The sequence below is a fragment of the Abrus precatorius genome, unplaced genomic scaffold (genome assembly GCF_003935025.1).
Source record: "Abrus precatorius isolate BTA unplaced genomic scaffold, Abrus_2018 Scaffold10, whole genome shotgun sequence".
Classification (NCBI taxonomy): Eukaryota; Viridiplantae; Streptophyta; class Magnoliopsida; order Fabales; family Fabaceae; genus Abrus; species Abrus precatorius.
The window spans coordinates 20128546-20141230 of record NW_020874292.1 but is presented as its reverse complement, the minus strand read 5'-3'; the positions used below and the strand labels follow the sequence as shown (position 1 = coordinate 20141230).

The window sequence follows — 12685 nt, the reverse complement described above, 5'->3', positions numbered from 1 at the left end:
CAAATGTAATCATACTATTTCATTTCCAACGAAGGACATTACAGTATCATGTTCAGTGCACGGAATCAAGTCGTTAATAGACAGCTTTCACTTCCAAATTGTTTACAGTAGGAATCCAAAATCCATCTATATCGACATTATGATAATTATTCACATTATCCTCCTAAGAATAACGGTTTAAGACAAATGACAAAATATTCAGTATACTCAGAATATACAGACAGTTGATTTCTCCTCAAAAGAAGAATATGCAAATTTAGAATTGTTCCGCTATTATATAGGAGAGAGGCATGCTGAATAACTACCGAGTGAGATGCAAATTTCACTAATCAGTGCTCAAGTTCAAACACAAGAAGATCAGCTTCAAAATTATCAACAGGATACATGCACTTTCACGCACCTTCAAGAACATATGATCGATCAATTTGAAAAGTTTTTAGAAAATAAAAAACCTAATTTCTTCAGAAATCAAAAGCTTCAGTGCTCAAGATGGAAGACGTATTCAGTCAAGCGCTGCAATTTACTAGGATCAAGCTTTTGCTCTGTCACGACAGGTTGCTTCTTCACTATAAGCATGCGAGAGGCAGGGTCCATAGTCCAACCTTGCTGTAGTACATCTACAATTATACAAACAAAAATGTCAATAATAATAACATAGAGAGGAAGGGGAAGATGGTTCATAGAATGTAATCCTTACGGATTGGTCAAAAGCAAGACAAATCAAGACTACACCCATGGAAATGCAATTTTATAGAGAGCTTGTTTGTGTCAAGAAATTGTTATGATCACCCATAGCAACTACACTCACATCAAGACTAATGGTTGTCTTCAGCTTTGAGTGTAATATTGAGTAGTTTCCATATTTCCCAATCCAAGGACAAAATTTAATTAATATCCAATTTCTAAGGTTTCTAGGAGAGGGAAAGTTCAGATCGGCAAAATTTGCTAATGACAAGGGAGTTTTAATAATCTTTCATTCTCTCTTTGGTTACCTACTCCCCTTTTTTCTCTCTTCCCCTATTTATGGATGCAGTAACTGCAGCTCAATAGACTGTTTACTGCCTCTTCACCATCTTCTTAATTGATAACCCTAAATTTCATTCTATTTTCTTCCATTTTACCTAAAACCCTCATTGCAAGTGTAATTTCACTGTTGCTTTAAATTTCAAGCAGTTAGCCTCAATTCAGCCACTAGCCCACTGCTCTGTTTAAAATACAAATATTTTAAAATCAGGGATCATAGGTTGTCCACAGACCAAAAACAAAAATATTTAATTCCAAACCCCAGTAAAGCCATTAGCCACCAGCAGCAGCTTCAAACAATATAAATTTAAACTTTTTTAAGAGGTAGAAAAATTTATTGAGACTAATAATAATAATAATCCAGCAGACAACACTAATAATGGAACTTTTACCAATATCTGCATAACTTCAACCCGAATTACATATCATGGGAGCATGATGAATCACAAGCTACTTTTAACAAGCATAAGAGCTACTCTAAAGTACATAGAATACTTCGCAGAACAGTTGGTATCCTTTTACTAAATGTTTATAAAATGAGTATGATTACAAGCCCTCCCTTTACAGTCAACAATTTAAGTGCAAGATTCTGAGTTTAATTAGTCCAAGGGCCCTCAAGAAAGGATAGGAGTTGGGCATTGGATTAATATGCATCACCTATTCAAAGCTAAAATAACATTTATATGTTTCTAGATGTGGACCAAGAAAGAAAATTAATCTAGATTAGCGTATTCATAACATATGAAAATCAAGGCCACATATAATATTAACATGGATTACTTATGGATGTTTAATTAGTTTAAAATTTAGATCAGATCAACCAATCATATTGATTCTGAACGAAGAGGCCTAAAGAAAATAGATATGTAATGTTTATTTCAAACACAAACATAAAATTACTTACAATTTGTGGCATCATCCTCATTCATTCCCAGAAATAAAGCAGTGTCTTTAATGCTTATCGTTGAATAAGCCGAGAGAAGTAGCTGAAACATCTCCTTTGTGTAAAGTTCTGGAAACAGTTTATTGGTATTAATACTTTTGCTGTACGAAAGACTTGTGAACTCGAGCTATTTGGAAAAGCAATCCAAAACAAAAGAAATATATTTAATTGAACAATTACAGAAGTTACTGTGAAAGTAGTATTTTACTAAAATTTCATGCTATATCTGTGGCATCACTATCTCCACGTACACATTGGCCCAAAAAATTACACCATTCATCTAATTCTTTTTAGGATTACATATAATGGGGAAAGGAAAGTCCAACCAAAAATGGATTGTTAATTATTGGTCTTCCAAGTTTAAATTATAATACAATTTGTTTATCAAACTGATTCTAAGGTGATACAGTACTACTGCTTTCATCCATGACAAACTATGACCCAGTTAAATAAAGTTCTAGAGAAGTTCTTATAAGAAAAGAAAAGTATTATAAAAAATGAATAAAAACTTCTTTAATAAGTTAGAAACAACTTATCTCCTCAAATTTTTGAGATGTTAAAAGAGAGAACTTTTCAAAAAATAGAGAAGTTAATTTAATTTGTGAAAGGAGTTCAATTCATTTTACTACTTAATTTTTTAATCTTATAAGTAATTATTGAGTTTACCCAAACTGAGGCTATGACAAACATGGCTAACTTAACATCATATACAGTACTGTATAAAACCAATAATACTTGATACAGATTAAATGGTTAATACATCCAAACTTTACCAATTATCCCGCTCAGAAATTACAGAATTAGTTTCAGTATAACATATTGGCTATTCAACGCGCAACAGGGTAACATGTAAATAAAAAGTAAGGGAAACATTTTGATGAAGTACAAGAGTCTAGGATAACAGCTCCAGTCTCAAACAAAACAGAATTGCCACGTACACAGTTAGATTATTAGGATATTCAAAGTGAAGATAAATGAATAGAATCATGCCTCAACTACAGTGAAGATACAAGAGTTTCTACAGAACTAACGTATCTCTGCCCAAAGAAAAAAAGAGAGAGAGAGAGAGAAAAAATGTTAAAATCTTGCCTGAAAAAGCGGCAACTAGGCCTTGGAGTTCCTGACTCCAATCAAAACCACGAATGGCCTCATGCACTCCAGCATAGTCACGTAACCACAGCTTCTGTCCAATTTTCCATGCCGCGGTGACTTCAGGCTGGCTTTCCTTGATCGAAGAAGGTATTGATTTCCAAAGAAAGCGCGCACTATTGCTGCAAATTACAACAATTGTTCAGTTTTTCAATTTGAATAGAAATTTTGGAATCTTTTCAGTACCAAGATGGTGAAAAGAGAAAAGGGGAGAGAAGGAAGAGAGATACATGTCATGAACGTAAATGTGAGAGAGAAGGTGAATGGCGTAGGGCCAATCGTCGTGATAAGCAATGCCTTCGGCTGCAACCTGAGCGAGGATCGATGAATTGAAGTGAGGCAGTGACAGGCGCAAGCACATCCACAAAACGAAACCCTAAGGAAAGAGGAAAAATATACCTGAAGCATTAGGTTGTCGCACACATCCGCAATTTTATCGTACGACTTCGATGCCAAGCCTGCTTTCACCGCCGAGAAATCCATCACTCTCTCTCTTCTCACTTTCCTCTCAGATCAAATCCTTATCCCTGCCACCACAGCAACCAAACCAAACAACAGAAACCAAAAGCTACCCTCCACATTAAAATAAATAAGTTAGATGATAGCAGTATTAGTTATTTTTCACGACTGAACGTGGCATATTGTAGCCAAGCCATACCTCTATCCGATTTGGTGATTTAGAGATGAGCGGCTGACAGAGAGAAGAAACCAGCTCCAGCTTCTCCAATTATGGTCTGTAAACGACGTCGTTCTTACTCAATTTATGTGCGTTGCATAGTGTGTGAAAATGACAGCCCAACAAAATGTTCGGGGCGTGTATTGGAGGCCCACGGGGGTAAGCCCAGAGAGGTATTGGGTCTTCTGGGCTATGTGGCTTCTCTTGTATCAGGTTAAACTTAGTCATGATCCATGACCACGTGGCATTCAGATCCTGGGTTGAGTGTGGGGAACTGCAAATATTAAGAAAACAAGGTTCTAGCCTCTCCCAGGCTATTCATGTTGGGACTTTTTCTCCTTCTAAAGTTATCATTTATTGTGAAAATATTTAGAGTAAATTGATAATTAATTCAAACCCTTCCCACTCCTCATACTCTATAAGTCTAAGTCTTGTTTATAAATATAGTAAACAGCTTTGGAATAAGGAACGAAACGAGCCCACATCCACAATACTTGTTACAAGTATACATTCCCAAATATATATAGTGAGAAATTTGATGAAAGGACCCCTGTTCAATGTCAATTGGAAATTTTATAATGCTAATTAGTATTTTAAAGATATTAGTTAAAAAAATTAAATTAAAAACTCTTGTTAAAATGTTATAAAAAAACTGTAAGTCAATTTCTTATTAAATGATTTAGGTTTATTTATTTGTTAGCAATTCCTTAATTTTAAGATACTGTTTATCAAATACTTTGTTTTGCTTAGAGTATACATTTATATTTTTGTGTGCAACTCGGCAGTTTACGCTTCTCACTTTCTTTCACGGGAGACTTCATAAAAATATCTTAACATGATTTTAAATGATTTTTTATTTATTAACTTTATGACACTTCTTAACTATCAAATACTTTATTTTGCTTAGAGTAACACATCCATGTTTTTATGTTTAACTTAGCAGTTTACACTTCTTTGTTTAATGGGAAACCCTTTTTCTACCATAGCTAAAAATAAGAATCGTTATAAACTGACTTACTAAGGGTGAACGCATTTATTTAGAATGAGTATCTCATAATTGTAATTATTCAAGTGCAAACCAAATTAACTCAAACCAAATTAACTGAAATAGTATGCATGTGTAGGCTGATATACCGCGAATGAAAGACATAACGTTACTCGAAAATTATTTTCTTTCCTCGTAAGGGCTCTTCATGTTCACTTTACATTTTAGAGCCCGAAAATAAGAAAGGAACAATTCCCATATAACAGATATTACATGAAATTTCAACAATCAAATGAGCAAAACTTCTCACGCACTTTCCAAAAGCAAAAAAGCTGAGGAAAAAAAGGTTGAAAAGGGGGAAGGGGGTAGAGAACAAGCAAATTAGCAAAAGCATACCTCACCCGCTCATTGGATGTACTTTACACGTTGTTCCGCATATTTTTGTTTTCCAAGCGAAGTAACCAATTCAAAAAATTCTGCAAATTTTTTTGAGAAAATGTTAAATGCCCTAATTTGATGATATCTTTTTCAAAACCTTTCTCTTGACTTTGCAGTTTAACAAATTGTCGTGACCCCTCCGATAACCATTCTAAATTCTCTCTAAATACCCCTCCCAAATCACTCCTTTCTTCCTCATTTCGTCCTTAAATTAGTGGAAGAAATGAGGGGTCACGCGAGAAATTGAGTGAAAATTAAGGACATTGATACCGCCAACAAGAATGATATCATTAGACACTCAATCCATCGAATCCACACTGCTTGTAAGTCAGAGATTGCTTTCTTGGACTGATCACTATAGCACAATCCACGGAGACCTGTGTAGTTGAGTTCATGCTGTTAATCTAATGGTTAAACAAAAGTAAAATACAGGCTAATGATAATGAATAAATAATTTCTATAACGAAAAGGGTGGAATTGGAGTAACTATATGAGCACCCAAACACAGCTTTATTGCCCATAGTTAAAAAAGAAGGGTTAGCTGATTAAAATGTTCACACTAGCAGAATGTGGACACAGAAGGATTATCCCACTCTCACCCCATGTGCCCCCACAAACTGGATACATAGTCACATGGTTTGAAGACTTTTCTCCGCCCAAAAGGAAAAATAAAATGAAAGTAGCGTTTGACATTTGTAAAATAAAATGACATCTAATAGCATCACCGTAGATGAACACTCCCCCCATCTCCCAAAAAAAAGAAAAGGAAAAGTGAACCCTCCTCATTAAGCTTTCTTTAAAGAAAAAAAAATGAATTGACCAGAAATAGGTGATTTTTTTTTTTTGGGGAAAAAAAGGGCACTAAGGACAAACATTAGAATGAGCATTATTGAGCTTGAGCTGGTAGTAAATGGTGTTGACACCATAGTGGAGTGGTTGGTACCCTGGACTGAGAATACAGCGACCCGGTTGCACTCTGGTGGGACCTGGCAATTTTATCATTTTCTTTGCACTTTCTAATCATTCGTTATTGGGTTTAGTTGAGCCTAACCCCAAATTCCACCGTTTTATTCCCATTCCACCCCTAATTCCGAAGTACATATTTTAAAACAAAATGAGAAACCTCGAAATTAAGGACTTCTCTGTAGTACAAAGAAAGGCCATCAATCAAGGTGAAAAAAATTCTACTAGCACATTAACGCTGACCCCATTGGAATGTCTCACCATGCCATCCAGACAAAAGCATGAAAGATCGTGAAAAGAAAGCACTGAACAGAAGCCCATAATTAGGGGCAAAATAAAAAAGAGGATTCCAGAATTCGATTTCACTCCACGAACTACAAGTATTTAATAATTTTAGAAAGGGAAATATACATCTATATAATCTTCTATGTGAATGCGCAATGGCCTATAAAACGGTCCTCACATGGAAAAATCTCCTTTCACAAAGATGCGCTATAGGCACACAAGGACATGAGGAATACAAATAAACCAAAAGTAAAAAGTAATTTCCCAAAAAATGTATTAAAAAAATACATGAATGTGATCCAGCAGTGCTGCACCACAAGCCCCCCAAAAAAGAAGAAGAAAATGCATCGAATCATATGAGAGGGAGGGCTAAGTAGGCTCGTCTTAGGGTGGATAAAGTACAATTAAATATTGGTTTCTTCAAGATATAATTCCTCTAAAAAATAAAGTCTTAAATATAATAAAACAAAATAACTTTCGGTGCACGTTATCAAAGACAACGTGAAACTGTACCAGCGAGCAATGTCCTCGGCAGCACACGTTAGCAAGGAAAAAAAAAAAAAAAAGAAGTAAAGAAAAAGCAGAGTGCGACAGACGGCAGTGGAATTCTCAGTTAGAGCTACAGAAGACGACTTAAGAAGATGAATTAATGATCAAAATGTCGGAACTATGCTAAGCTGAATTGGGAAAATTGTTCTTCAGATAAATTAAAAAGAAAAATAAAATTGAATTGAAAAAGAAAAATACCTGAACACCAGGGGAATCGAAGTTCATGACGCGGATCTTGGCACCAACGTCGCCGAGAACTCTGAGGTCGACGCGGTCGTTGAGGGAAGCGTCTCGGATTAAATCGGCAGCATCCGCCTGAAGCAAATTCACCCGATCGACGGCGATGGTAGCCACCACCTGTCTGATGCTGTGAGCGTCCTGGTAGAACCCGGGAACCGAGGCCTTCCCCAAGGGAATACCGCGGTACATGACGGTGAAGCTGGACTCGCCGTACTTGATCCCAACCTTGTTGGGGTTAACGGCGGTGAAGAGAAGTCGTATGGTGAGTGATAGTGAAGCGGTGGAGGGGGGATTGGGTGTGATGCCCATGTACTGCACCCCCACTTGCTGAAGATCGAACTGTGGCTTCTTTGGCTTCACTGCTAGGATTATCACTAGCACCACCGCTAGCACCAACAGTGCCAGGAACGAAAACAGCAGGAACAGGCAGCAGCAGCACCCTTTGAACGACGCCGACGAAGACGAACGAGACGGCGTCGTTGGGTTGTACTGCCTGTAACCGTTTACAGAAGATGAATGTGCTGGCGGTTGTGGTGTCGCTGCCGGTCGCTGTGGATGTGCCGCTGGCGGTGCCCTTTGTCTTCTCTCGCCGTTTGGCTGCGGCTGGTTGTCTCTTGTGGTCATTCTCTCTCTCTCTCTCTCTCCTCTGTGGATGTGCCTCCCTTGGGGTTCTTCTTCCACTGCGTCTGTCACTGTATTTCTAGCTATCAGAGTGGCAAGAGAGAGAGAGAGAGAGAGAGAGTGAAGATGGCTTTTGACGAGGAGGGTCTTCTTGTGTTGCTTCCCAAAGGAAATGGAAGGATAAAATATTATTCAAAATTATGCTAAATTTATTTATTTAAGACTACTAAAAACTGAATGTTTCTGTTTACCTAAGGGACCATGTTCCTTCATACAAGGGTGTTTAAGATTGCAATGGTTTTAACTTATTATTACTCCACTTAAGAGCATTTTAATTACATATTCTTAGTTTTTTATAGAATATTTTTAAAAATGCTTATTTTTTAAAATTGTCAAAAACATGTTAAACTTTAAAATGTTGATAAAATACAGAGAGAGAAATGTATCTTAAAAATACAATGAATTGGATAGGAACTGGAGGAGATTTTTCTTTAACCAAATAGTGGCATCCAATGCAGTGTGTGTAGAGAAAGAGTAAAAAGGGAAGATAACTTTTTTTTTTTAATAAATGTTGCAGTAAAAAAATAAAAAAGACGTCAACAAAGTTAAAAAAAAAAAAGGGTGTGAAAAAAATCTAGCTTTACCTTCATTTGGCCAATTCTTGTTGCTGTCAAAGTTGATTTTTTTGGGTATTCTTTTAGTTGAGATTCGTCAACACTGTGATATTTGTCATATCAAGTTTGTGTTCTTGCACAAAATATATTTTTGAAATTAACACTGATCTTCTGTTTCATAATCAATTATTAAATTTTCCAAAAATAAAGTTATACCATTTGTCTCATTACATTCAATTTCAATTTCTGCGTAACTTGCAATAATATTATCATCATAATACAATTTAAGGCAGAGTAAAATCTTATATACAATCTTTGACAAGCATGCATACATAATGAATTGTGAAATTATTAAATATTTTTAAAATAACAATCGACGTTCCATTGTGAGGTGGCTTGATGAATATCTGAAATACATGGTAAAAAAAAAAGGCATGTCTCTCTGCTCTGATTCCTCTAGTCTCCATGTTCGTTTGTAAGATGGGTTGAACAAAGCGGGCTAAAATGTTTTAATGGATTGCATCGCAAACTTGGACTGCTACGCACAAGAACATTCTGACAAAAAAAACAACGAAAGCAAGAGAGAACAAGAACGTATTTGAAAGAGCAAATTCGGTATTATGATAATTCGACATGTTGAAAGAAAAAATTAATTTTAATTCATAAAATACTATTAATTAATGTATCCAAAAACAAATTGTATCAGATATCATCTCTAACTCTATCACTCTTCTCCTTTTAAACTTATGACCATGTATTTGAAATTTCTCAAAGTTATAATGGCATTGTGTTTAAATAAATAAGTTTTTATATGATTTAGAGATGCTTTATTTATTTTGTTTAAAAAACATCAGGAAACAGTTAGATACTTCTTGACAAGATTGTCACTTGTTTAATTGAAGTAGACATTTTGATTAAAATGGGTGTGGTTATAAAATTTTACTTTTTAACAAGTGTTTTTTTAATCAAAAACCTAAAAATAAATTGATTTTAGTCGAAAGGATGATTTTTTTTTTTACAAGTTTTCATAAGGATGTTTAAGAAAATATGAATTTTAATAAAAAAATATTAATATTTCAAGAAGATTTGGAAAATTTTATAATGCAAATTCAAGTGCAAAAATTAGTTGAAAATAGGTTTTTGGACATATTTCTTAAAAATTTGTTTATAAATTGATTTAGTTCAAATATAAATAAAGTATTTTTAAAAATTTAGGTTCGATGATTCAGAAGATTACATATTTATGTCAAAAAATTTAAAAATATTTAGAATAATTAACATCATATTTAGAGTAGTTAACAATCAGTTACTAACAGTTATTATTATCTGAAAATTAAGACACGTAACAAAAATCGTAAATATTAAGTAATAATAGTTATAAAGAGCGTGTTTCAGGCAATTGTAATTTAAGTTTATGTGTAGGAGATAGTTTGAAAAAATATCTATAAATAGAATTTCTTGTAACTATTTAGGTACACAACTTTTTACATAAACAATTGTTTTTAATTTACGCTAAAGTTCTGTACTGATTTAAACACAGTTATTAAAAAATTAATAGTTTTCTAGGTTAATCGTTGTTAAAGTTATATGTTTATATTGTGTAATTTAATTCAATTATAATTGTTTTTTAATCTTTATTACTTTTTTTTATTGTTCGAAATTTCTCTTCCATCAATTCTGTTTTAATTTGTGTCTCTCCTATGAACATTTAATTTGAAAAATATTAAAATCACACTTAAAAAATTCGTAAAGAGAATTTAAAATTCAATTTCAAGATTCGTCACTTAAATTTATTTATTTACTGATAAATAAATTTTATCTTGAACAACGGCTAACTTTTGTATGGATAACAAATACATGATTACATGCATTATTAAAAGAAAAAAAAATATTTAATTACATTTTGAGTATTATAAATCAATAATTTTGAGCTAACTTTATCAAAAAGAGCCAAACTTTATATTTATTGAACTTTCACCTAAACTACATCTCATAATGTTTGACAAAGGCTTTTTTGGGGCATAAAAATACAAAGTTTTTTTCGACACCTTAGTTTACGCTACACCTACTCAATGTGTTTTCGAGAGAACCATATGTGTGTGTGTGTTCGTCTAAGACGCATTAAGCATGTTTTGGTTTCTTAACAATTCTCTCATTGACGATTTCTCTCTGTTGAGTTCAGCATATTTCACACCCTATACAGTCCATTGGTTATATCATTCAAAATTTACAATTTTCTACCGTAACGTTTTAACTGTTACTCTTACATGCGTATTCAGACAAAAACTTAATTAACTTAAAAATCAAAATAAAGTATTTTTCTATACATGTAAAAAGTGAAGAAATGACCATTTTGATTGAGGTACAACATGATTTAGTACTTGTTAGCTTGGTTCTTTCAACATCAATTTGATAATTTCATTTCTTAAATATCTGACCGTTGCTCAAGATTATCCCAAGTGGGTCGGTCACATTGGTACGCATAATTCAATTAATTAATGCCAACTAGCCAAGACTTTTGAAGTAGACACCAACATTGATCACACCTTTCTTTTTCACTAAGAAAACACTATAACTTGAAGAGATTCATTCTTTACCAATTTTTCTTCCTCATCTTTTTATATGGTGATCAGAGAAAGATTAGGCAGAATCCAAATCATAACTGTTATTAATGATCGAAAGAGGAAAGTTTCTATTATGATGATGGCCAAAAAAAGATGATGGCACGCGAACAAGAAAATAATTTGACATTAAAACTTAATATAAGATGACTATCACCAAGAGGGGGGAAAAAGAACTCATTTTTATAGCTAGAATGGAAGTACTACGATGTTGAGGATTTTTCTCCCACTTCCAATAAAGATTATCACTTTACCCCCCAAGTATTTCTTATAACGTGACGAGTTTTCTTGTTCAAACTACCAACTAAATGACGAGTTGTTAAAATCCAACAAAAAATGTGGCGCCTTTTAGGCAAAAGCTTTTCTGCTGTTCTTTCTTATCTATTTAACAAAAGAAAAAGAGACGGATCCATATCGATCCCACTACGTTGGTTCATGCATTTGTACTAAAGGCTGGTGTCACATGAGTGGGTGAAAACAATTAGTCTGTTAAGTGCAAACCAAAAGGGGATGAAGAAAGGAGTTAAAGATTGGTTCAAGTAGTGTATCATGAAGATTTTAGCAACAAAAGAAGACTGATAAGTGGAAATAGGTCCCGAAAGCTAGACATTGTAAACTCCAAAAGGCAGTAGCCGTGGTATATTGACATGATTATACAAAATGATAGGACATAATATAACATAAAACAACACCTATAAAACGAGAAGTTAAGAGCTTGGTTTGCTTTATTGGAAACCAGATGGTTGGAAAAGTCCCTTGGAATCTTTTTCTCCATGTTTGCTCGTTGGAAAGTTCTCTTTTCCTTCCTATGTTCTATAAAGCAACACTGCTCGGCACTTCGTCGGAATGGAAAGGTACTATATGTTAGCATAATAATGAATGCCTTCTTTCTTAAGGCAAAGGTTTACATATTATGAGGGGGTATAGATGAAGATGAATTTTGTGCGTATAATGGATGTTTAATTAGTATTATTAACTCCAACAAAGGACACTACACATAATTCCGGACCATAGTACCCACTACATTTAATAAGTAGTATTTAAGTAAGTTATTACACTGTCAGTATCGATAGTTACTCAAAATTATGGAGTCTCGATGAATATTTATATTTACTCGTACCACGTCTTTATGAATATTACCTCTGATGCACATGCTTATACCAATATGTTTACCAAAAGTAATACCCAATAAATATTTAATATTCGCACCCACATCAATTATCTATATTTGACAAACTAATAAAACAAATATTATTTCAAAATCAAAACTAACTGCAAAAATATAAATTAAAAACACATCCAATTCATTGAAAAAATTAAAGATCTTTGAAATTATAGTTATCAAACGTACATATACTCATCCACAGATATATATGTATATATAATTATCCAGCTAAATACCCAAAACTCTTTTCATGGATAAAAACACTTATCTGTTACAAGTTTTTGTTAAGTATCCACCGACTCCGACTCTTAATGTCATTCCCAATTTTATTTTGTTGCTCCCGGGAAAAATAAATGCCGGGTGAAAATTCACGCAAATGGGATAAATGAAAGCTAAGTTCGCTCGTCAAAGGC

At 33.9% G+C, this 12685-nt stretch overlaps 2 protein-coding genes across 2 annotated transcripts; both read right to left on the bottom strand.

Annotated features, from left to right (window-relative positions):
* Positions 1-3849, bottom strand: LOC113865000 (COP9 signalosome complex subunit 8). The gene is made up of 6 exons (XM_027499299.1): positions 3774-3849; positions 3515-3683; positions 3346-3425; positions 3056-3237; positions 1928-2035; positions 1-617 (listed from the first exon to the last, which is right to left on the bottom strand). The coding sequence occupies exons 2-6, from the start codon at positions 3596-3598 to the stop codon at positions 478-480; spliced, it is 594 nt and encodes a 197-aa protein (XP_027355100.1). The 5' UTR covers positions 3599-3683; positions 3774-3849; the 3' UTR covers positions 1-477.
* Positions 3850-5196: 1347 nt separating this feature from the next.
* Positions 5197-8027, bottom strand: LOC113864992. The gene is made up of 2 exons (XM_027499287.1): positions 7210-8027; positions 5197-5591 (listed from the first exon to the last, which is right to left on the bottom strand). The coding sequence occupies exons 1-2, from the start codon at positions 7873-7875 to the stop codon at positions 5505-5507; spliced, it is 753 nt and encodes a 250-aa protein (XP_027355088.1). The 5' UTR covers positions 7876-8027; the 3' UTR covers positions 5197-5504.
* Between the last annotated feature and the right edge of the window lie 4658 nt (positions 8028-12685).